This window comes from Acomys minous, assembly GCF_964271855.1.
Source record: "Acomys minous genome assembly, chromosome: 3".
In the NCBI taxonomy this organism is placed as follows: domain Eukaryota; kingdom Metazoa; phylum Chordata; class Mammalia; order Rodentia; family Muridae; genus Acomys; species Acomys minous.
The window spans coordinates 136256869-136280607 of NC_140485.1; the positions used below are offsets into that span (position 1 = coordinate 136256869).

The 23739-nt window shown below is 46.5% G+C and overlaps 1 protein-coding gene across 7 annotated transcripts in view; it reads left to right on the forward strand.

Moving 5' to 3' along the window:
* The window catches only part of ARID1B (AT-rich interaction domain 1B), a 356628-nt gene that overhangs the window by 113119 nt on the left and 219770 nt on the right, over window positions 1-23739 (forward strand). For all 7 annotated transcript variants that reach the window (XM_084777436.1, XM_084777433.1, XM_084777431.1 and 4 more), the window contains exon 4: window positions 16264-16374. In XM_084777436.1, coding sequence (XP_084633562.1) covers window positions 16264-16374 — 111 coding nt within the window. The remainder of the gene's footprint in view (window positions 1-16263; window positions 16375-23739) is intronic.

Here is a 23739-nt window from a genome sequence, read left to right on the forward strand (position 1 = left end):
GTTTTCCTCTAACAAACTTGTCAGTTTTTGTTCCTCTTGTAGTTGTGTCAATCCTCCTTCATGAATTTTCTTTGGAATAGTAAAAAAGTGGAAGAGCAACGGGAACACTGTACAGTTGAAGCCCTGCCACGAAGGCCAGGAGCATGTGATCCTGAGTGTGGCCAGGGAGGATGCTGGCCTAGGGAACGCGCATCTCGGGTGTGGTGTGTAAGAGGGTTAGACAGTGAAAGTCAGTCCCCAGTCAGCTGCTCTCAAGGCCCTGGGGAAAAGTGGGTGACTTGATATTTTCATAGCTGGCAGGAGGAGTAAAGTAAGACAGCTGACACGGGTAGAGAAGGGGTGTGAAGTCAGTCTTGAGGCCCGACATGCTCGCTCTGCCACTTCAGCACGGGCCGCCGCCTCCTTCACAGCACTGCACCATCTCTGTGTGGTCCTCCTCGGCACCGTTCCTTCAGGCAGGTTTCCGTTTCTCTTATGGTCTTCTAAAGCACCACCCTCCCCACTAGGAATATTCCAGGGCCTTCCCTCTTTCTGTTATGTTAAGTTGTATTCTTTTAACAGCCACCCTCTCTCCTACCATTGCTGTGTGTAGGTGTGACCAGCGAGCACAGTCCTTGGTTTTCTGGGTGACAGGTGTAAGCTCTTGTCATTGCTGCTCTCTTTCTAGTCACTGGCTTTTCATAGGTTTTGCTACTTAAAAATATTTAAAATTTAAAAATATAAATTACCCTTTTGCACTCCGACTTCTCCCACTGTACTGTTAGATGAAAACCAACAGACCAGTCTTGTTAGTCTCTATTAAACGAAAGCTGTTAGCCTTTCATAGGTAAAAGTAATCTTCACCTGTGTTTTTCTCTCTTTTGGTGGCTGCCCATTGTTGGGCTAAGCATGGTCCCACTTTTTTAACTTTCTATGGTATCTTATTCATGATGGAAACTGAAACTTTCTTTTCTTTCTTTTTCCATGTATAATTTGTTTTTATGGTGTGCAAACCTCTTTTCTGGGAGTATTAAATCAGCCTAAAGATACCTTGTATATATACACATGTATTCTCTCTCTCTCTCTCTCTCTCTCTCTCTCTCTCTCTCTCTCTCTCTCTCTCAAACACACACACACACAGATGGAGTCGGTTTTCTGACATCTGTTTGAGTTTCTTACACATGTATTTGTGAATGAGATTGAGCTGTAATTATCTTCTGGAAGATCTGGTGTCTGTGGAACTCTGTAAGGAATGTGCAGGCTCATCCCCTTTCTAGTTTCCTGGAAAAATTTGTGGTGTTCAAAATGAATAGTCTGTTCTGCACAGGTGTCTATAAAGACATCGCAGATGATGTAGTTCTTAATTTTTTAAAAATACATTTTATTAGTAGTTCTTAATTTTTACCTTTTGTTTTACCCTTGAGTTTTTATCTTGTGATTCCATTTTTTGTATGTGATTTTAACAGTGATAAACTTTTTCTCAAATGAGTTCCCATGTAAGTATTCTTATATTTATGAATTGAGCTATTTTGTTTATTCTATAACTTTATTAAAATAAATCCATAGTCCTTATTAGCATGGTCTTTGTAACATCCATAGCTAAGGCGTTTGAACTGCTGCTTTCCTTTTACCCTTTTGTTACCACGAGTGGATGGCTTAGATTCATGGGCTCTGATGCTTCCATTGTATGTGTAAGTGCTGTCGGTCACATTCCTCAGCTCCTAACCCTGTCCCTTCTCAGCTCTTAGATATCTTGTCTTCTACTTTCAGGCCATCTATGTAAGAAAAAAGCTTTCTTAGAGCATCTTTGGTCTTTGTCTTCTCCATTAATATGTGTGCGTGTATGATGTATACATACTGTTTTGCTCCCTATAAGGCCTTGCTTTCTACACTTCTGATATGGTTTTTTTCCCCCTTTCAGGTGCATGCTTAGTGTATTTAGACCCTTTTGTCCAAGACTCAAGCACCCCACTTTGGATTGTTGCTGAGTTTTGATATGCACTGCCTTTGCCTTCTAGCTCTGAGGCCTGTCTTTGTTTTCTGGAAGAGCTGCCAGGGAGGCCAGCCAGGGTTCTGAGCCGGTCTCCTCAGAAGGATGGTCTAGAAGGTCCTTGCTTGGCCCTTCATCTCTAAGTACTGACCTCTTCTGGGTACTTTTTCATCCTTCATCTTGAGTTTCTCTCTTACAAATGTTCTGACTGTGCACATGAACAGAACTGTACAGTCTGCACACAGGCACTGCCACCATGTTACGTCACCGAATGCTTGTCAGCTGGTTCAGGGCCCATGGCTGTCCATCTCAGTTGGATGCCTTCCTCAGAGGACTTCAGAGTGGAGTCATGGACACACATGTCACCCCTGGATGGTGCCGTCATCTCCAGGTACTAAATTTCTCAACTTTGCATCTGCTGAACTAGCCCTGTTGAGAGATCAGCAGCTGGTCTTGACTTGTACGTAGTCTGTTTCAAACAGAGTGTAGACAAGGCTAATCCACTGACTTAGTTATTAATTTTTTATGTAGAGCATCCTTTCTTCCTCTGCTGACTGTGCCTTGATACATGGGGAAACTGGGTCCGTGTTCCATGGAGTGCTCTACTAGTTGTTTTGTCTTGATGTAGCCGAACGTGCTCTTCTGTCTCCTGTGTTTTGTCAGCAGGGTCCACTGGCTTGAGTGGTACATATTTGTGGCTGTTGTATGATGGCCCCAAGAGTTCCTGCCTTACCTTCAGAGGACCCCTTTGCGTGAATGCCTGTGGCGTCTCTGGCTCTCGCATTTGCCTTTGCAGTGACTACCAACTGAGGCTTGGAGACATGAGAGGCAGACTCGCCTTCCCCCATATTCCCTCCAGCTTTCTCACCTGCTACACCTGCGAGTAATAACCAACACCTGTGAAGGCTAGTTTGGATACTATCCATCATTACTGACCAAATAGGCCTCTGTGTGTGTGTGTGTGTGTGTGTGTGTGTGTGTGTGTGTTTATTGCATCACACTGACATAATGTTTGGTTGTCCTACAACAGCAGCAAAGCCAAGATTGATGAGAAGGTTCATGTAATGTGGCCTCTGGGACCACTTTCAGTAAAGTTCTCCTCCTGCGGTTTTGCACACCACAGGGGCAAGTGTTAATTTTGACCGGACACCCTGGTGGTGGTCAGTCTGTGGTTGCTGATTCTCAAAGGAGCTGAGCTTTTTTTCTTCCTGCCCCTGCTCCAGCCCCACTTTGCCCTTCTCTGCTGTAGGTTCATATCCCCCTAGCCAGTGGCCTTGCTGTCCTCCCATCTGCAAGCTCAGACCTCTGTCCCTTCACTTACCTGTCCCTTGCACAGTACCCAGCCAGAAGCTGAACTCCACAGCAAAAGCTAGCTTTTCTGGCCTGGCCTCCTGTGTTCCAAGTGCCTCTGGCATTCCAGGGGGAGCAGAGGTGTGCCTGGCAGGTCAGAGGCTCCCATCACTAGACACTAATCTCCCTAAGTGTCTGCTGTCACTTATATTGTCACTTATATTCTTTAAAACCCTGCAATCTAGACGGCCCACATTTCTTATTATTTTTTTACTAAAATAGTTTTGTTATTTAGTCCAGGCTAGCCTCAAACTCAGGCTACCCCTGGCTCAGTCTCCTGAGTGCTGGGTTATAGGCTTGCTCCATTATGCCTGGTTTAAGTGTCTCATAATATAGTGAATTTTTTTCTAATGGCCTTTTCTTCATTTTAAAGAATATTCATATATAAATAAGTAACTTTCAGAATCTCAAGTAACCCGAACAATATGCCAACTATATAGTAAAAATAACAGGCGTTGTATTTAATGTCACTGTGCACAAATCAAGTGCTTGGACGCAGCCATTGGAAACCTAGTGCAGATGTTTGGTGTTCCCGTGTAGTCTCTGTGCCCTTGACAGCACAAAAGGAGAGCTTGTGTCCATGTGACTTGTATTTCCAGCAGGAACATCAGTGTGGTATTCTCTGCTAAGATGGAAAGAGCCTGTTGGCACGGTTCTCAACAAAGCAACACAGTCTTTACTTCATACACAGGGTAGTCTCTTTCCTGGAAAATTTAGGGCATACTAAAATGACTTTAAGGACACTTTGCTCTCTCTGTAAATAGAGTTGGTTTCTAGACTCAAACACCCTCCCCCCAGCATGAGCCTTTCCTCGGCCTTCCCATAGACTCAGGCTGTTGCCCTCCCTTTGGTGCGCACATGCCTGGCACCCCGTTTCTCTCCCTTGCCCTTTCGAGGTTCTGTTGGCATCTGAGCACATGGGCATCCTCTCACTGGCTGTCTTTCCTCCTTTTCTTCCTGTTACCATTTGAATTTATCCCACCAGATAAGACCTTTATTTCAGTACTTTCTGAAACAGCTCTCTCTGTGGTTTTGTGCCTTTTCTGCTTAAATTGGCAGGTAAAATTGTATATGTCGCCCCATATACCATGATGCTTTGAAGTATGAAGACATTAGCAGTGACTGAATCCAGCTAACTATGGTGTGCGCTGCTCACATAATGCTTCTGCGGCTAGAAGAATTTTAATACCCCTTTGCAGTTTTCCTTCACGGTCTGTTAACCACAGTCACTGTGTGGCATAGTAGGTCTCCTGAACGTATTTTTCCAATCTCCTTTGCCCAGCATTTCCCCTCCCAGCCTAGGCCCTGGCAACCCCGGCTTTGGGGCTTTGCTCTCCTGTTCTGTGACAGGACATGAAACCACAGTGTATTCTCTTCCTGTGTGTCTGTGGTGTCATGGCATTGAGTATCTAGTGATTGTCAGTGCACCTGTAGCTGGGACTCTTCCCCTCCTTCCTGTTTGGCCTCTGCTCTGCCTCACAGGGGCCTGAAACTGACACACAAAGCTGTGCTCCTGACCAGTGAAAGCCGTGCTCCTGACCACTGTTCCTTCTACAGCCCTTTGCCTCCTGTAACCCCCTCCCCCAAATAAATGACTTGTTCTTCCCAACAGTTTGGTCAGAAACGTAAACAACCATAAACTTACATTTACCTTGTGTGTGCCAGCGATGACAGTTGGGGGTGAGTCCTCAGCCCTTCCTGCACGTGGCGTCTTGCACATCTTGCCCATGCCCTTTGGCCTTTCTGTTTTGGTTTTCCTCTGAGCTAGATGGCTGTGTGGCTTGTCCAGATTTGTGTGTTAGGGTTCAATGTTGCCTGCGCCTCCCCCTTAGGAAATCAGCTTTAGGAGAGGAATGACTTTGTTTGTGGTTCTTTTATCTCTAGTTCTGAGGCCAGTGTCTGGGACAGAACAGACACACAGTAACTTTTCTGGTGCATGGTATACTGAGTTCTTAGTGTTAAAGATGCTAAGCATTTGCTGCTGGGCTTTAAGGGTTTGATGAAGACAATCTTGTTACGGCCCACATGCCTTGTTGGATGCAGCCTTAGCTGTCCTTTTCATGTTCTGTGTGCGTGGGGGTGGGTGAGAGCGTATGTGCATTCAAGCCTGTCTGTGGGCCAACAGGGTTTGTCTTCCCCAAAGGGAATGGCTGGGTACAGAACAGCATTCTTTAGAGAGGTGTATCTTTTCCAGATTCCTCCTTGATAGACTTTAATAAACTAGACCCTCCCTCCCCTCCCTCCCCCTCCCTCCCTTCCCTTCCCTCCCTTTGCTAAGTTGTGTGTACAGTTTAGCACATAGTTTCCAGGGGCTCTTACGTCTTGAGCCTCAACAATGTCCAAGACGCCACAGGCCTTGAAGGGCCTGCTGTTTTGTGTTCCAGAGCAAGGGGAAGAGGTCCTCGTGGACACTTGGAGGCTTCACAGGCGCTGTTGGCCTCAAGGCTCCATCAACAGCCCCACATCCCCACTGCTCTCCTCCTCTGCAGCTCCTTCTAGGGGACGAGTGGGCACTCTTCTTTTCTCCTGTAGACCAGGGCCTAGCTAGGACACAGCAGTGACTCTGCCTGACAGTCCTTCATTTACAGTCTGTGTTTACCAAAGAGAGGACTGAAGTGCTTTGCCTCCTACTTTGCCTTGTGTGTGAGGGAGAACCTTCCGAGCGCTGTGAGTCGCAGCTTCCAGTTCTGTGTCTGGTGGTCTTCCTGTAGCTGTTTGGGGGGTCTTGCTGTATGCTATGCAGGATGCACCTTGCTTTTCAGACTCCTCAGAAAACTCTCCCCCTTTCTTCTCCATGTATCTACAGAATGAGGTGGAATGACGGAAAGGGTTATTCCCTCAGGGTCCTTGAGACTCCATGGGATGTCAGGGAGCATGGTCCTCCAGTGTCTAGTGAAGTGGGCTTGGCTGAGGCAGGCAGTCTGTTCCTCTGCTGGGACAAGGGCTTCTGATGCAGCTGTACCTTTAGGACCCGGACAGTCAGCAGCCTGTGTGACTGCACCTTCCCTTCGTGCTCCGAAAACCTCCACCGTCATAGCTGCAAAAAGCCTTCCTCTCACTCCTCCCAGAGCTGCACCGACAATCCCACCAGCACAGCTGACTCACGGCCCAGTAGTAGGCTGCCTCATCAGAAGTCTGCAGCGGAAAGCAGGGACATGCACACTTTGCTTTTGTGGGTGTAGTTTGTGGTTTTCAGTGTGCCCCAGATTCTTGAGGAAAATATCAGGGTTCTGTTGTTCCTGTTGTTGTTTTAATGTCTTTTTTTTTTTTTCCTTTTGAGTTTTTTGAGACAGGGTTTCTTTGTGTAGCCTTGGCTGTCCTGGACTTGCTTTGTAGACCAGGCTGGCCTCAAACTCACAGAGATCTACCTGCCTCTGCCTCCCAGTGCTGGGATTAAAGGCATGTGCTACCATGCCCAGCTGTTTTAATGTCTTCTTAAGCTGTAGATCTCACTTTAGTTTCTTCTGTGTGTTGCCATCAAGTCACTGCAGCAGATGTGACCCATGTGAGAGCAAAGCATGCCAGGCAGTGAGTGCCTCCAGCTTCCTAGCAGTGCTCAGTAGGGCCTTGCTGTCTACTGAGGAGCCCCAGTAATAAGGGGGAGAAAAGCCGGTCTTAGTGTGCTCCTTTCCTCTGTGTTGTACATTTGAGTGCATTGCCAGTAAGCGTTAGCTTTTAGATAGTCAAAAGAGCCTATTAACTTGGCATTAAACTATTGGAATGTGGGCAGTATATACCAGTGACCGGTCAACTTTGGGCTATAATTTAATTTTCAATCTCCTTTGGCTCTTCTTGCTTGTCCTGTGCAAGAGTGGTCTTGAGTTTTGAACTCTTACTGGAGAAATTTAATAACTTTGTGGTACTGAGGAGAAAACTTGGGAGTTACTTTAGGGAAGCGAGGGCCATTCCTAGACGATGGGTAGGCAAGTCCCTGGCACTAGGCCCTAGGCTGGTGCAGGAGCCAGGTGTGTGAGGCAGGTGTGTAGCAGGCTGGTGCAGGAGCCAGGTGTGTGAGGCAGGTGTGTAGCAGGCTGGTGCAGGAGCCAGGTGTGTGAGGCAGGTGTGTGGCAAGCTGGTGTGTGTGAGGCAGGTGTGTGGCAGGCTGATGTGTGAGGCAGGTGTGTAGCAGGCTGGTGCAGGAGCCAGGTGTGTGAGGCAGGTGTGTGGCAAGCTGGTGTGTGAGGCAGGCGTGTGGCAAGCTGGTGTGTGTGAGGCAGGTGTGTAGCAGGCTGGTGCAGGAGCCAGGTGTGTGAGGCAGGTGTGTGGCAAGCTGGTGTGTGAGGCAGGTGTGTGGCAAGCTGGTGTGTGTGAGGCAGGTGTGTGGCAGGCTGATGTGTGAGGCAGGTGTGTAGCAGGCTGGTGCCGGAGCCAGACGTGTGACAGGCTTGTGTGTGAGGCAGGTGGGTAGCAGGCTGGTGCAGGAGCCAGGTGTGTGAGGCAGGCGTATGGCAAGCTGGTGTGTGAGGCAGGTGTGTGGCAAGCTGGTGTGTGTGAGGCAGGTGTGTGGCAGGCTGATGTGTGAGGCAGGTGTGTAGCAGGCTGGTGCCGGAGCCATGCGTGTGACAGGCTTGTGTGTGAGGCAGGTGGGTAGCAGGCTGGTGCAGGAGCAAGGTGTGTGGTAGGCTGGTGTGTGAGGCAGGTGTGTAGCAGGCTGGTGTGTGAGGCAGATGTGTGGCAGGCTGATGTGTGAGGTAGGTGTGTGGCAGGCTGGTGTGTGAGGCAGGTGTGTGGCAGGCTGGTGTGTGAGGCAGGTGTGTAGCAGGCTGGTGCAAGAGCCAGGCGTGTGACAGGCTTGTGTGTGAGGCAGGTATGTAGCAGGCTGGTGTGTGAGGCAGGTGTGTGACAGGCTGATGTGTGAGGCAGGTGTGTAGCAGGCTGGTGTGTGAAGCAGGTGTGTGGCAGGCTGGTGTGTGAGGCAGGTGTGTGGCAGGCTGATGTGTGAGGCAGGTGTGTAGCAGGCTGGTGTGTGAGGCAGGTGTGTGGCAGGCTGATGTGTGTGGCAGGCTCATGTGTGAGGCAGGTGTGTAGCAGGCTGGTGTGGAGACTCTACTGTTCTCTGTGCCCAGCTCCTTGTGAGGTGGGTGCCACACATGCTGTCCCAGCAGGCTGCTGTGTTCCTTGAGGGTCCTCAGTTGGTTCTCATTTTAGGAATTGTTACCCTTGAGAGTTTTGGAAAAGCCTTGAGTGCAGAGGTGCTGTTCACAGGGTATTTATTAGAGCGCCATCTGGCATAGGTGCTTTTTCTTAACTGCTGTAGGGTCATGTGGCTCTTAGTGATCTGAGCCTTTGCTCTCTACTTCAGCAACTAGGAAAGTAAGGGACTCTTGGTGCCAATGCACATCTCTTCCAGGGTCTCCCAGTGTAGCTCAGGCTGGTCTGGAGCTTACTAGGTAGCCCAGGCTGTTATTTCCAACTGCCAAAGACCACACCTGCTCACGAGTGTTCCCAGCTGACAAATATTAGACATGCTCTCATGAGGAAGTTATCAGTTTTGGACAAACTGGAGCAGACCCCCATATCCCACACCTGGGATTAAAACAAAACCCATGTTTTACATATCATACATCAAAGAATTGCATACAGCTTCGTGAGATTTTTTTTAATGGGTTATTAAAATTCTTGATTACAATTGGCAATGGTGGTACATACCTTTAATCCTGGCATTTGAGAGGCAGAGGCAGGTGGATCCCTGTGAGTTTTGAGGCCAACAACAAAGTCTGGATTACTTTAGTCCTTAGCTCCTTTGTGTTAGGAAACATGATTTCAGGCATCTGCATGCTTTCCCTGCTCACTCACACACTGCTAGTTCCGGAAGGAATAGAGGGTAAACATGGGCTCGGAGCTTCTGCCTCCAGGATTCCTTGGTACCTTACTGGGCACAGCTCTGCTCTGTACCCTTCTGGCCTCACCCTCACTGGAGGTCTAGGGGACAGCTGTCCCCTCAGTCTGCAGTCGTCAGCTGCCACTAACTGACGGCAGGTGCTTGTGAGAACGCCACTGTGATTATTATTGAAGCTCATCAGGAGGAAATACTGTGGAGCCACACAGGCCTACCTTTTCTCCTGACAAGCTTTAAGTCTGGAAAATAATAGTTTCCTTGAATGAAGAGAAACTAAACAGTATGTGAAGCACGTGTCCTTTGGATTCATCGATGAACATTGTGCATGTGTAAATGCATCAATACACAGATAGCATATGTGGGAGAACAATGTTTTAATTGAAGCTAAATATTGCACTATGGTTTTAGGATCAATAGAAAACCAATTGGGCTTTGGTCATGTGACTCTTACATGAGCTAGAGGAATTTTGGAGCAGGAGTGAGGAAGATACATGGGAGATATCTGTGACAAATAGGAGACAGGATTGAGCTAATCAGCTTTGCACATTTGGTGGGCCTATTTCATCCACGTCCTCCATCTTGCATTCTCTGCCCCTCCTGTCTTCTCTCCCTGGACTGAATCCAGGGCTCACGTATGCTAGCCCTGTTACCTCCTGCCCGACCATACTATTTGAAATAAACTCCAGACACAGAGCACTTTAGGCCCAGTTTTGGGTTAGTATCATTTTTAAAGCATTAAAAATTATTTTATGTCATTGAGTGTTTGGCTTTCGTGTCTGTGTGTCCACCATATGCATGCCTGATACCCAGTCCTGAAAAGGCATCAGGTCTTTGGCGCTAGAGTCACAGGTAGCTGTCAGCTGCCCTGAGGGTACATGGAGCTAGCCCAGATCTTCTGCAAAAGCAGCCAGTGCTTTTCATAGCTGAACCAACAACCCCACAGCCCTGGTTTATAGTGTTAACTTTTATATTTCTGGCATTTCTCTCTGTCTTTTTCTCTCTCTTCCCCCCTCACCCCCCTTATTTGTTTTCCTTTATTGAAGCTAGGATTTGCATAGTGTAAGATACTCTGATTGATCCCCTAAACTTGTTCCTTGGGCCTTTTAATGTATTTAAAGGTTCATTTGTATGGTTTTGGTCTGTGGCATCAATGTGGATAGGGCTCATGTGGAGATGGGGGGCAGCTCTGTGGAGTCGGGTCTCTCCTTCCACTGGGAGCTCCAGGGATTGAATTTAAATCATTACGCTTGAGGGGCATGCTCCCTTAAGCCACCGAACCATCTTGACCCATTTGAACTGTAATCCCAGCACTCGGGAGGCAGAGGCAGGCAGATCTCTGAGTTCGAACGAGGCCAGCCTGGTCTGCAAGTGAGTCCAGAACAGTCAAGGCTACACAGGTAAAACCCTGTCCCAAAAAACCGAAAAAAAAATTTTTTTTAAAAAAAAGTTGTTAGTTTGATCTCAGATGTTAGTAGGGCCTTTGTGTCCTGAGCGCCCACCTTCAGTAGCACCATTGTCACTCTCTGCAGCCTTTTCTTCCTTGATTTCCAGGTTATTTTTAGTGCATCCTTTCCCAGTCATCTTTTTACTTTTGTAGTAGCAGATGCAGACTGCACGTTGCTCCCAGGCAGTGCAGCTGCTAACATGATGTGTACTCCTGGACGTGAGCCGAGTTGTGCTTAACTCTCTGTGTGTTTGTCCTCAGGCTTTTTATTTTGGTGCTGGGGTGTAAGTCTTGAGAACTCACGCTAGCCTTTACCTGCTGCTGTCAGGCTAGTTAGCCACTGGGCTCTGGAGACCCAAGAGCACGGTGACCTTCTGGAGAAATCATGTGTGTTGGGAGGGCCAGTTCTGTTGATGACCCGTCTAAGCTGGCCTTGGGGTGTTGTCTCAGGGTCCTGGAGGTCTTTCCAGCATAATTTTATGGACAGTCCAGACATTCTCGTGGAGGATGTAGGGAAGGTGAGGTTCAGGTGTGTGTGTGTCTATGTGTGTGTGTGTCTGTGTCAACTCTTTGAGGCCTAGTGAGACCAGGACTTGTGAGGTGTGACATGAGCACAGCCATTGAGGTCAGCTTCCTGGAGGGCATGAAGAGCTTTTCTGCGTACAACACAGATGCCAGTTCCATGGGCACCAGGAAACATTTCCCGATCAGACACATTGAAGAGACTATAGGCCTGGCAGCAGGTAGGAAGGAGGCTGTAGTGTAAAGCGCCCAACAGACAGAGGGCGGATGAACAAGATGAGTGTTGGGGTTGGGGGTGCGTCAGCTGTGCATCGCCACAGAGGAGGTGACAGAGTGAGTGGCTGTCCTAAGACTCACTTAGGAGGTGAGGCCCGAAGTACAGGAGCAGTTGGAGGCTTGGGAGTGGTATGTGAACATGGAGGGTGAGCTTTCCTTATGTGTCCATGTTAATGGAGAGGAATGTGGGGTCATTGTGGGGACTTTAGATGTAGGGGGACCAGCTGTCCTCTGTCTGGCTTCTTAACTAAGTAATGATGGTGGAAGGCGGAAAAAGTGGTCTTCCATTGAAACTTGTGAAGAGGAATTGGTATTTGAATTTTTTATTCATGATACTGGAATAAGTGTTTGGAAAGTGGTCAGGATATAAAGTCTTGAAGCTTATAAAGAAACACATTTAGGAGACTATAACTTACAAGGTGAAAATTTCATTAACTCATTCGCCATGAAGTAGTTCTTGAAGCTTCTTGTTTGCAAACAGCTGTAGAAATTAAGTGCCCATCACTTCTGAGACTGCAGCACGAACAAGCAAATCCTGCAAGTTTTCGCTGCCTGGCACCTAGGAGCAAGGGCCGTAAAGGAGTTGTCCCGTGGAATGGAGGCTGTTGCAAAGTCTCTTGGGAATTTCAGCTTCCCTTGCTGGCATTTCCTGTAGGATCTACATGAGGTCACAAGGGGTGACTGTCCTGTCCTGTGTGCACTTTGGGAAAGGATACCTTCTTTATTTAGAGACTCATAAAGCCTCTTTTTCATAGGGCTCATCTCCCCGGACCTGCAGTCTGTAGTGCGTGTGGAGGGCCGCCCCAGTGAAGTGCCTTAGGGCAAGGAGACTGGTTAACTGATGCTTCCAGTTTCCAAAGTAGAGAGACAGAGGCAGCAAGAGATTCTGGCCAGGGTGACACTACTGGATGTATGAAGTCCCTCAGACATTCTTCCTGCACCCAGAGTGTTAAAGAAGCAGGGTTCCCCTCCCCCTGTGGTCACTGGGGAGTGAACCCACATACCTGTGCATGCTAGGCAACCATTGCACCACTGTGCTTCGTCTCCACCCTACCCTCCCACCTTCCCACCCCCTGGGTTTGTGTTTCTGTAACTGGCTCTTTATTGTGTGGTGAAGCCTGCAGGAGGTTGCTCTTTGAGTGTGTCTCCATCCGTCTCCTGTTGAGTCCTGCCATTGTGCTGTGTCATGACTGTTTTCTTCCACTGCAGTCATTTCCTTATGGTCTATATTCTTAAATTCTTTTGGTGGGGTTGGGGGGAGGGTATGGGGGGAGGGTATGCATCACTCCTCTACTCAACTTGGCTACTTTTTATATTGAGTTAGATACTGTGATGCTGGCTCAGACATCTTGCTTGCATTGTTCCATGATGATGGATTAGGGTGCAAATGGATGCTTTTATTTTATTTTATTTTTTTATTTTTATTTTTATTTTTTTGTTGTTAAGAGCATTTCGCTATCATCTGTCAGTGCTCATCTTACCAGCTCTGTGACGGATTTACATTGATAGAGAATAGTGCTATTGGGACATTTCACATGAAATGTGTATATGCTTGAAGTTGCTTACTGTGGTGCTGTATGAAATAAAGATGGGAAACAACATCAGTAGGGGTGCGGCTAAGTTCGGGTGTCTACATGTGCTGTGTAGTCACCCTGGAGACACTGTGAAGGACCTGAAGGCCTTCTCACCCACAGAAGGCGTTTTCCAGCTCTTAAAGGAAAATGATGGAAGCACTCACTTGTAATTTGTACCCAGTGAAAAACTCAGGGTAGGTGGATTATTTAAAAAAAAAAAAAGGCATAACACGAGTTGTGGAAGAAGGGAGCTGGGAAGGACGCCATCTTCCTTTTCATTATTCATCGCTGTATCTTTTGAACTCATGTCATGGAAATCACTTCTCTCTTCCTTCTTTTTCTTTCCCAGGCTAAAAACAAGTGGTTCCCGTACTAGATCTTAATGGAGCTTTTCATTTACTCTCTCTCTTTTTTTAAACTTATTGATTCTTTAAGACTTTCACATCATGCACCCAAGTCCTGCTCATTTCACCGTTCTCTCATATTTGCCCTTCGCCCTTGTCACCCCACCAAAATAACTTGCACACGCACACACACATACACACACACAGACACACACACACATGCACACTCACCACAAACAAAAAGCATAGAAAATACCTCCTTGTGGAAGCTGTAGTGTGTCACAGTGTGTCCCACAGTGTGTCCCTCTGTCCACGCATCTTTATTTGCAAATGTTCATTGCAATGAGTCATTGGTCTGGTTCGAGGTCTCAGGCTTCTGTGACACCATCAGTATTGGATCTTCACTGGGCCTCTTCCCTGTTATCTTGTTGTTGCCCTGTGTCATGGAGATCCCCCAGTTTTGGATAAGCAGGACTGGCTTTTTCACATGTCCCAATCACTGGAAGATGATACAGATTTTTGGGGTGGGCCAACTCAGAGTCCTGGATTTGGGCTGGGATGCCAGCGGAGCTGGTCCTTGTACAGGCTCTCTCTTATCCGCACCACCGGGTTGAGCTCTCCAGCACTGCTCTGAGCAGGCCACCCATTGCCACCATCAGTAGTAGGCAGGGTCAGCTCTTCTGCTCTCATGGCCTTAGGGCAGGTTCGCCAGCACTCAGGCCTCTAGAGCCAGCTCTACTGTGCTTCTTAGTCAAGGCTTAGGGCCCACTTTTCAAGTGCTCCAGGCTGCCAGGGCCTGCCTCAGCTCTCCTGCTCTCACGCCCGTGGTGGCAGCTCACCAGGCCTTTGCCATCAGGTCTGCCTCCGCTGTGTCATCCACGTGAAGTGCAGGGCATGCTCTCCTGAGTGCTATAGCCAGGGAAGGGTCAGGGCCAGGGCCAGGTCTCTTAACTGTCGCAGGTGGCAAGGGGGCGAAAGGGGCAGCATATCGCCCCCACACCCATGCCATTTCACCCCAGGCAAGTAGCAGGGCCACCTCTCCTGAGTGCTGTCTCTTAAGGTGAGATGGGACCCTGTTGTTCCAGCTGACCTTGCTCCATGCTGTAGTGTGACAGTGTACCCAGAATTTTGGCCATTCAGTCAGTGTGGACTCCGTTTATCAGATACCTTAAAGAAAACTTCTGTGCATGTGCACTTCGGCCCTGTCCTTGCTCCTTCCTCGTGGTGTGTCAGTTTCCCCATTGCTTTTGCTTTATAATATGAAGGTGCTTTAGACCGGAGCCCATAATTGTTAAATCCACAGGTGAGATGTGGGTACATTCAGAGATGGTGAACTGCATTCCGGTGCTTGGTTTTTGTGCACTGAATGTGGCCTTGTGCCCCACTTGACTTGAGATCCTGGTTGCCAATCTCAGGGAACTGCAGGGTGCCCAGCAGGGCGTCTCGGTGACAAGCAGGAACCTCAGTCTGTGGGAAGCCCGGCTTGGGGATGGGAGACAGGCTGGGGTAACCCTCTAACTCCTGCTCCACCCACTGCAGGCTGCCCCATCACAGAGCCATGGCTCCATGGTGGTGAGGTGGCAGGGGCCCCTCCCACCTCGTCACCATGTTGCTCCCAAGTAAAAGGCAGGCATCCACAGCGGAGTCTGCCTGCCCAGCCTGCGAGGGTGGGTGTTTGACGTCTCCCTTAGAGCCTAAGCCCATGGTTTGATAGGGCTTTTTATTTCCCTCGGAGAGTTCTGAAAGGGAGAGTGGAATGCTGTTCTTAGCATGAGCCGGTTTAAAGACAGCTTACAGTGCCCCTCGGCTGGTGCTGACTGGTAAAATCCAGTTTGTGCAGCTCACGGAATTTGCAGTACCAGTTCTTGGCTTAAGAGGCCAAGGAATTTGCAGTGTATTTTGTGTGAGAATGGGGTGGGACAACAGATGCTTCTTGGAGAATTTTACTAATAAACATGAATTTTCCGTGTGATACTTAATACAATAGACTTGTATATGGTTCCTTAATGCCTGTTTGAACTGACAGAGGAGGGGAAACACTTTATTTGAAGGTAGTATTTCCCATTCTGTCTGTTGTCCCTCTCCCTTTAGGAACTGGTTCTTCAACTTTCAAAGCCAAGTGAGAAGCTATGCATTAGGCCCTTAGCCTCTGGCTCCTCTTTGGCCTGTGTTAAGTAGCCAGGACCTGCTATGCAGGGTCTCTGAGGTGGGGTGAGGCAGGGCAGCATTTGATTTGTGTGCTATTTCAACAGAACACCGACCCCTGCAGCCTGGGAAGAGCCAGAGAAGTGCTGAATTTCTTAGCTCTGGATAGGTGTTTTGCTCTTTGATGTGGTTTTCTACGGATAATGCCACGTGGGCTTGTGGATCTTCCACACCTGGGTATTTGGTTTTCTAGAAACTTATATCACTCTATGGGTATTAAGGTGAGCGTTTAAGACCCAGTTGGTAGTAATATTTTTATTAACTATTTTAAAATTGAAATAATAATTTGACCAAAATTGTACTTCAACTATACAAATGTGGCAGCTCTCCTTCCTGTGATCCCAGTACTTGAGAGACTGAAAGTAGGACGATCATCACAAGTTCAAGGCCAGCCTGGGCCTCCTACCTCTCGGAATAACTAAGCAATATATCCCAGTTTAGTGTTAGTAATACACTGAGCTTTGAATGTGGTTTGCCCGGCTTGGGACAGCTCGCCATGAGCCTGCAAAACTCCAGCTGCATTGTGCAGTCTCGTATTAAGGGTGCCACTGTTTATATTTATTTCTGTCATTGATTCCCTGCTGTTTTGCTTTTGATAAAGTATTATATGAGAGCTGTCATATGCTTAAATGTCTCCTAAAATGCAGTGTCACTTGATAATTAATCATGATCAACTTTTGTTTACTGTATGAAGCTTAACACTTTGATACTGATGAAGGACTGTGTTTGCGTTTGTTTAGGACATGTCTCAGGAAGGCTATGGAGCTCGATCTCAGCCTCCTCTGGCCCCTGGAAAGTCCAACCACGAAGACCTGACTCTCATACAGCAGGAGAGACCATCGAGCTTACCAGTAAGACCTTCCTGGGCTGATGGGGAGCAGAACGAGTCAAAAGATTTTCAAACATGATTGTTGTGTCTCCTCTGTTTTGTATCAGACACAGGAGAGAAGCTTCTAGGTTTCAGATTTATTTAACAATTATTACTTTTTAGGCTTCTTTCCCGAGAGCCCTGTGGTTCTGCATAAGTCTGTTTTGTTTGCAGTAGCTCAGGCAGAGCAGAGCAGACACCCACTGTCGGAAGGTCCTCCCTGACTGGCTGGCTTGGCGAGCACAGAGGGACTTGTGTTGGGTTTCTGATCTTCTTTTAGCTTGTTGAATTTTGGTGGTGGCACATGGCAAGAGTGTCAGTGCAGGAGCTGAAACATCCAGAAAGTCCCGCTCTGTGAAGGGCGTGGTGATGAGATAAGGAGTCAGTAATTTGAATCATTCCTGGACTTTATGTGGAGAAGTTTACCCCAAAGAAAGTAATTTAGTTAAAATCTGACAAGGCAGCTCGTGCAGTGTTCGCCCTAGTGGCGTGTGTGGCGAGGGGGTGTACCCGATGTCAGCAGCACTGCAGTGCAGGGCGCATCACGGGGGGCCCATAAGCAGTTCATCTACACGCAGTTTACCCTTGAGTAGAGAACCCAGGTGAATGAGGATTGCTGCATAACTCAAAGAATAAATCTGTAAGATAGTCTTTACACTTATTTTCCTGTTAACATATTTCAACATCAACCATCATCAAGCATTGTTGTTGCTGTAAAATTTCTGTTGCAGTTTGTTTAAAACTGGGAGAGCCTTTTTTTAAAACATTTATTCATTAAGTATACAGGATTTTGTCTGCGTGTACACCTGCAGGCCAGAAGAGGGTACCAGATCTCATTATAGATGGTTGTGAGCCACCATGTGGTTGCTGGGAATTGAACTGAGGACCTTTGGAAGAATAGCCGGTGCTCTTAACATCAGAGCCATTTCGCTTGCCCCCAAGAGAGCCATGATTTTAACTTGAATTGTAGCTTTGTTTGCACTAAGTAAAATTCATGATGGTCCCTTTAGCTCTCGGAGGAGGAGCATTGGTAATGGATGTTGTACACGGCAGGCTGTGCACATGCCTCTCCTACCTAGGTTGGCCGTGTACCCTTGTAGAGGAAGGCATGTGTCGGCTGCAGGGCACACCCTGTCATCGACTCTGTCGTACATTGCTACTACGAAACCCTAATTTGTATACATTTTGTTTCTGTGAGGGGAGAGGTTACGAGTCTTACAGGAAAGTCTCTTGTTAAGCTGTGTTGGACCAGCGTTGACTAGGTCTGGTGTTTTGAAGGAATGAAAAAGTCAACGGATTCTGTGTTTGTGTGAGAGGCTTTGAAAAAGCAGGGGTGAGTGTGGAGGATGTGGACGGCATGTTACAGATGCAGCACTGGCCAAGTATTTGGAATTGAAGTCGAGTCACTGGAGGTAGCCAGAGGATTCCACCCTCTTGGTTTTGGAGCTGACTTTGTAGATCTGTCATTGGCTGCTGTGAAGCAAGTTGGGGACTATGTGATAAACAGGTATCAGCTTCCCTCATGTCGGTATGAACAGTGCGCGGAGTATGTGGTTGCTTGCAAACTGACCATCACTAACACACACCTCATGCCACATTCAGATGGGTGGCTGATGCCCTCTAATCCTGTGGTGAAGTTGGGAGAACTTTCAAAGTCATTGTATTTATATCTATATGTCTGTATCTATGCAGACCTAAAGGCATGTGGTGTATGATGGATTACCACTCATGGCTACCTTGTATACTTCCAGAGAGTACTTTGGGCTCCTTACCCACCTAGTTCTTTTTCTGGGAATGTTTGAAAAAAGAGAAAGAAAGAAATATCTGCACTGGTATTTTTATTCTGTCTTTGTTGTTGTCTCGTTTCTGACCTCACGGAGACTGATAGATTCATACTTAAGTCACATTTCTGTGAGCTTTTTTCCTTTTTGTTTTTTTCATAAGAGAGCAGAGCTTCCAGCTTTTGTGGCAAGTCCGTATGCATAGGGAGTGCACCAGGCTGGTCCGCCTAAGCGCTCCTGAAATGGCTCTCTTGAAGTGAGCTGTAATGCACTATTTTCTTCTGCCGGGCTTCACATGCATAAACAATGTCTATATGGAGTTTACAAATATGTTTTTGTTTATATTGCTGCTTTGTAAGTTGTACATAATTAAGGTAATTATGGCTTCAGGGAACACTGTTGGTATTCTGTCTCAGCTTCGATGCATGCATTTGTGCAGTGTGACTTTATGAAATGTTGTAGCTGTGCTGTAGCCGCTGGCTTGGCTCAGCTGGTATTTAGGAAGTGGGAACCTGCCCTTAGTCATGCCTGAGTTTGTTATGGGGCCCTTGTGAGTTGTCTTTGAGATTCTACCTTCCTAGCCTTAGTGTCATCAATTTTCTTTCTCCTTAATGACACCTCAGACACTGTAATTCATGGTTTGGGGACTTCGTGTCTTAATTGAGCTTTTAAAGTGTAGCATAATGATTCTTATGTATGACTTTTCAGTCTACTTTTCATACACACACACACACACACACACACACACACACACATATATATATCATATATGTATATCAAAAGCAGATAATGCTTCCTGAGTCTTTTTTTTCTTTATCCCAGTTTGGTGCTGGTGTCCCAGGAGGTTCTAGAGAGCTCCCAGTTTCCAATGTAGATGGAATGCCAGGAAGTACATTCTAACACCAGAGACTCCTGTAGACCAGGCTGCCTGTGAACTCAGAGAGCTGAGCACTTGCCTTTGCCTCTAGTGCTGGGATTACAGTTGCTCATCACACTGGCAGTGGTGACTTGTTAGCTTTGTTTGCACGCAGTCACATAGCTGTCATGTTTTTCTGTGACTTACCTTTTTTTTCTTTAACATGTTAGACAATTACCCAACTTTTTGCAAGAAGTCCAGACAGTCCACTTCTTCAGCTGTGTCTTTAGCGGAACCTTTAGGTTGCCTTCGCTGCAGGCTTGCATGCCCTGTCTGTTTGCGTAGGTCATTTGGTGGTGGTGTGCACACTTAGGTTTTCCAGTTGGCTTAGATGGAGCCTCCCATTACAGCAGAAAGCAAAGGGCTGATAAAGTTATACTTGTTCTCTTGTCTTGGGCCGTGACCAGTAATATTGACTCTTTACTTAACGGGCTAACACTAAGCTCTGAACAAAGCTCCCTCCGCGGAGCCCACTTACTTCTGTAGCTCTTAATCATCCAGCCTCCTTGCTGACACGCGTGAGCTTACACACACTGGCATTTCCACTATTGACATATCTTGGCATATAACGTGGACTATAAAAATCCACCTGAAGCTCTCCCTCTCATTAGGGCAGCATCACTTAGCATTTGAGTGTATTTTGTAGTTTTCTGTGCTTCTGGTATTGGTAATATAGGAGGCAAGCATACAAGGAAAACGCGTAGTGGAAGGTCGCTATAGCAAGCCTGTAGTGTATATACTCCTTTATTTTGCCAACTTTGCATATATCTCAATTTGTAGTCCCACATAACTCCCAAAGTATGATCAGGTACACAAGCGACTGGGTGTTTTACTCGTGATATTTGTTAGTGCTTTTATTACGATTGTTTCTATGCCTGTCGTGAGTCTTTGGTTTAGACTGTAATCCTATCATATAAAAAATCTTTAAAATCAACCACTGGTTCCAAACTGGTCGTTTAGCCCTGTAGGGATCTTTCTCATGGCATTGAAGTGGCCTCAGGGAACTTTGTGTCCTCCCTAGTTAGTGACACCAGATGATGGCATAGGTGTGACAACTACATTGGCAAAACCTGGTCATTCTCAAGACCATTTTCTTTTTTTCAAATGACAATTTGCTTTTTACCCTGGTGATCTTGAGTTTCTAGTGAAGAAGTGGACAATTTGGATAATTAGGCAAACAATAGTGCAAAAGCATTCTTTTCTTACTAATATATATTTTTGCTTGTAAAATTGTAACTGACAGAAACACTAATCATTGTAATTTCAGCCAATATAGTAAGGAAAATGTGTTCCTAGTAAAATACTAATGAATATATAAAAGGGGATAATCAAAAGTCTTTTCCCTTCAACCAAACAATGCCTTTCTTCTTGGACACGAGGAGAGGCACTGAAAAGAACCATTTTGTTGTGCTTGTCCCAGAAGCCCACAGGTTTGCCTTATAGATGGGGTCACAATGGCTGTTCTGTTCTGTCAGTATTTAGGAGGGACATAATGGTACGGCAATCGGGTAGACTTATAAAAACTTCAAGTCATGAAAACCTTATATCTGACCTCATCTTCCTCAAGCTGAAAAAGCTGGAGAGATTGACATGCAAAGAATTTGACTTTGGAGTCATCTAAATAGTGTCCTTCTGGTTGAGTTGCCCTGATTTTGGTTTCTTTGTTGTTTGTTTATTTATTGTTTTGGATTTTGAAACCGTGTTCCTCTGTGTAGCCTTGCCTGTCCTAGACTTGCTTTGTAGACCAGGCTGGCCTTGAACTCACAGAGAGCTTTCTGCCTCTGCCTCCCAAGTACTGGGATTAAAGGCGTGTGCTACCTTGCCCTGCCAGTTGCCCTTTTTGAAAGGAGTAGGTGTATTCAATGCTGGTAGTTCTTAGAAGTAGAAGGTGTCAAACAGGACATTAGACTTAGCTTTAAAGAGAATGTTGGAAACTTGTTATTATTAAAAAAATATCCTTTTGGGATGAAGTATTAACATGGATGTTCCGCCTTTAACAAGGAGTCTCTGGTTTGCCTGCATTTATTCTCCTCTTTAATAACATTAGTTAAGAGTAAAAGGTCATGCATTTTGAAAGCATGAACATTGGTGTTATGTTAATGGTGCATTTAAAGCCTGTGAATGTAATAATGTTGTTCCTAAGTGATTGGAACACAGTGGGGATACAGGGAGGAGCAGGTTTTTTTAGCTGGATTCTGGTTTCCAAGTTCTCAACCCAGCCCTGAGACTATCTCAGTCTTTTGGCAGGTTTCTTTAACTTGCCAGAAGGTTTAAGCAAAACTTAAATCTACCAGACGAATGGCTGCTAGGTGAACTCCTTGGAAGTTTTTTTATTTGTAGCTTGAACTTGATTTAAATGGTTGTCATGAAAAGGTTAAGAGTGTAGCTGTCTTCCATTGATTGATCCTTCTCAAGTCATTCTAAATGCTTAAACAGTTACAAGTTAAGAAAGAGAAACCTCACTTGTCTTTATGCAGCTCTGAGAGTTCAGGCACAGGGACTGCCGTGTGCACCATTAGCTGTTTTATAGTGTCCCTAAGTGTCACAGGTGTTGGGGGTGCAGTGGTCCAGAGGAGGCACCTTACAAGGCAGTTTGGGCAGATAGGAGCCTCTCGGGGCAGCTGTAGGCCTCCTGATGTAGGTGGAGGTCCCCAGGTGGTGTTCTCTGCAGGGTGGCTCCTCCGCCATTACAGCTTTCAGCTTTCACAGAAGTTTGTCACCACTTGTCCACTTTCACACTGAAGGTACAAACATAGTTTTGATGTCCTGGGAAATTGGAAATGGAACACATGATACCTGTTGTCTTATGTGGCACTCATATTGGTCTAGACCATAATTTTAACCCAGGCGATATCAGCTCTCTTTGTACTAAGGGTAAGAGGAGCGTATAAGGGTGTAAGGCTCCTACATAGAATCAGACTGGCAGATGTTTAGTTCTCAGCTGGAGTTCTTAGGACGTGATGTTCTTCCTGGAGAGGCTGTGTGTGTGCCACCCAGAGCAGGCAAGCAGGAAGAGAAGCCAGGAACCGTGTTTCCTGGGGGTTTCCATGGTGCTAGCAGTCAGTTCAGAAAGAGAAGATAGACGTGAGCTAGGTAGGAAGTGGCAAGTGTGTGTCTTCATTCTTCCAAAACAGCATTCCACTTAAATATTTATTCTGTAAATGAAAATTCAATAAAACTTTAACAATTTGGACTTCTTCCAGGAAAAGAAAAGCCTAAATATAATGGAAAGCTTGAATAAATGAATATTTTAAAAGATCTGCAGCCTGCTTTTAAAGCACTCAAATGTTTGTTCAGACAGTGTTTCCTAATTGCTGTCCTCAGTCCTGGTGAAATAAATGGATATTTCTTTAACTTTAATTTTGTTTACTTAGTTAGTTTGGAATTGGACCCAGTGCTCTGCTGTGCCCTCTATGCTGGCTCTCTGTCACCACACTGAACTCACTGCCCCAAAGTGGAGAAGTTCAAACTCAGTGTAGCCAAGACATTGGCTTAGGGGCAGTGCATTGACTTTCAAAAATGTGTTTCAGTTTTAAAAACAATGCAAATTTTCTCATCTAACATTCTGGGGATTTCCATTTAACATATGGGGGAAATGAATTTCAACCCATTTTGTTGGACTGTCAGTTCTTAAAAAGTTAATGGAGGACTGTGAAGGAGTGCTGTAAAAATAGGCAGTGGCAGAGCCAGGGACTGAAGGGCTGGGACATAACTGATTTGCAGGATATTGGTTTTGATAATAGAAGGATAACGATGATCCGCAGTTGATGAATGAGGTTCATTAACTAAGGGATGATAAATGCACATACCCCTGATTAATAGAAAAGACTGCACACAGATCTGACCCAGCTCACAGCTCTCCAATAACCTGGGTGAGGCCATGGAGCATTTCTCTGTGGCATGACCTTGCTGTCCCGGATGTAGGCATGTCCCAGATTGACCCCAGACAGCCCCAAGCCACCCTTCCTGACCTGCTTCTCTGGCCCGTAGGCAGGGTGGGGTGGGGTGGGGTGGGGTGGGAGGGTTGGGCAGGCCTGAAGGCATAATGGCCGGCCGTCAGTGTGCTGCTGCTGAGCATGCTCACGGACAGAGCCTGGGCTCCGGCAGGTGTGCAGAGCCTAGGATTACATTACAGTGTTCATTTTCCCTGCTCAAATGAGGACCCTTGATTCTCAAGACCCTCACAGCCTTTCTTACTGCCTAGATTTTGGCCACAGTGTGAGCACCACAGCTCTTCATGTGGTCTCTCCCTCAGCACTGCCTCCAGGCCAGGTGGGCCATTGGCCAGTGGGGGGCAGCAAGAGTGCTTTGCTGTGTGTTTTCCTACTTTACTGGGAAATGGCTTGGAATTTACAGACTTTCACTTTGCAGGTGACAGGAAGGCACACACCTGTTTCCTGTAAGGAGAGACATGTGCCCAACACTCACAAGAGCATCTGTGGACTGCTTACTTGCTTTTAGCTTTCTTTAGGCCTAGAAGTAACTATTTTTAATATTAACTGTCAGTTTAAGAGTTGGAATAAATACATCTGTAGAAGGTTCCCCTGAACCAAAAGTTTTTATTCTTCTGCCACAATGTAGGCCTTGAGAGGTGTCTTTCTCTTTCATATCTTTTTCTTTTGCTTTCTCTAAGTTGTTGTAAAATAACTGA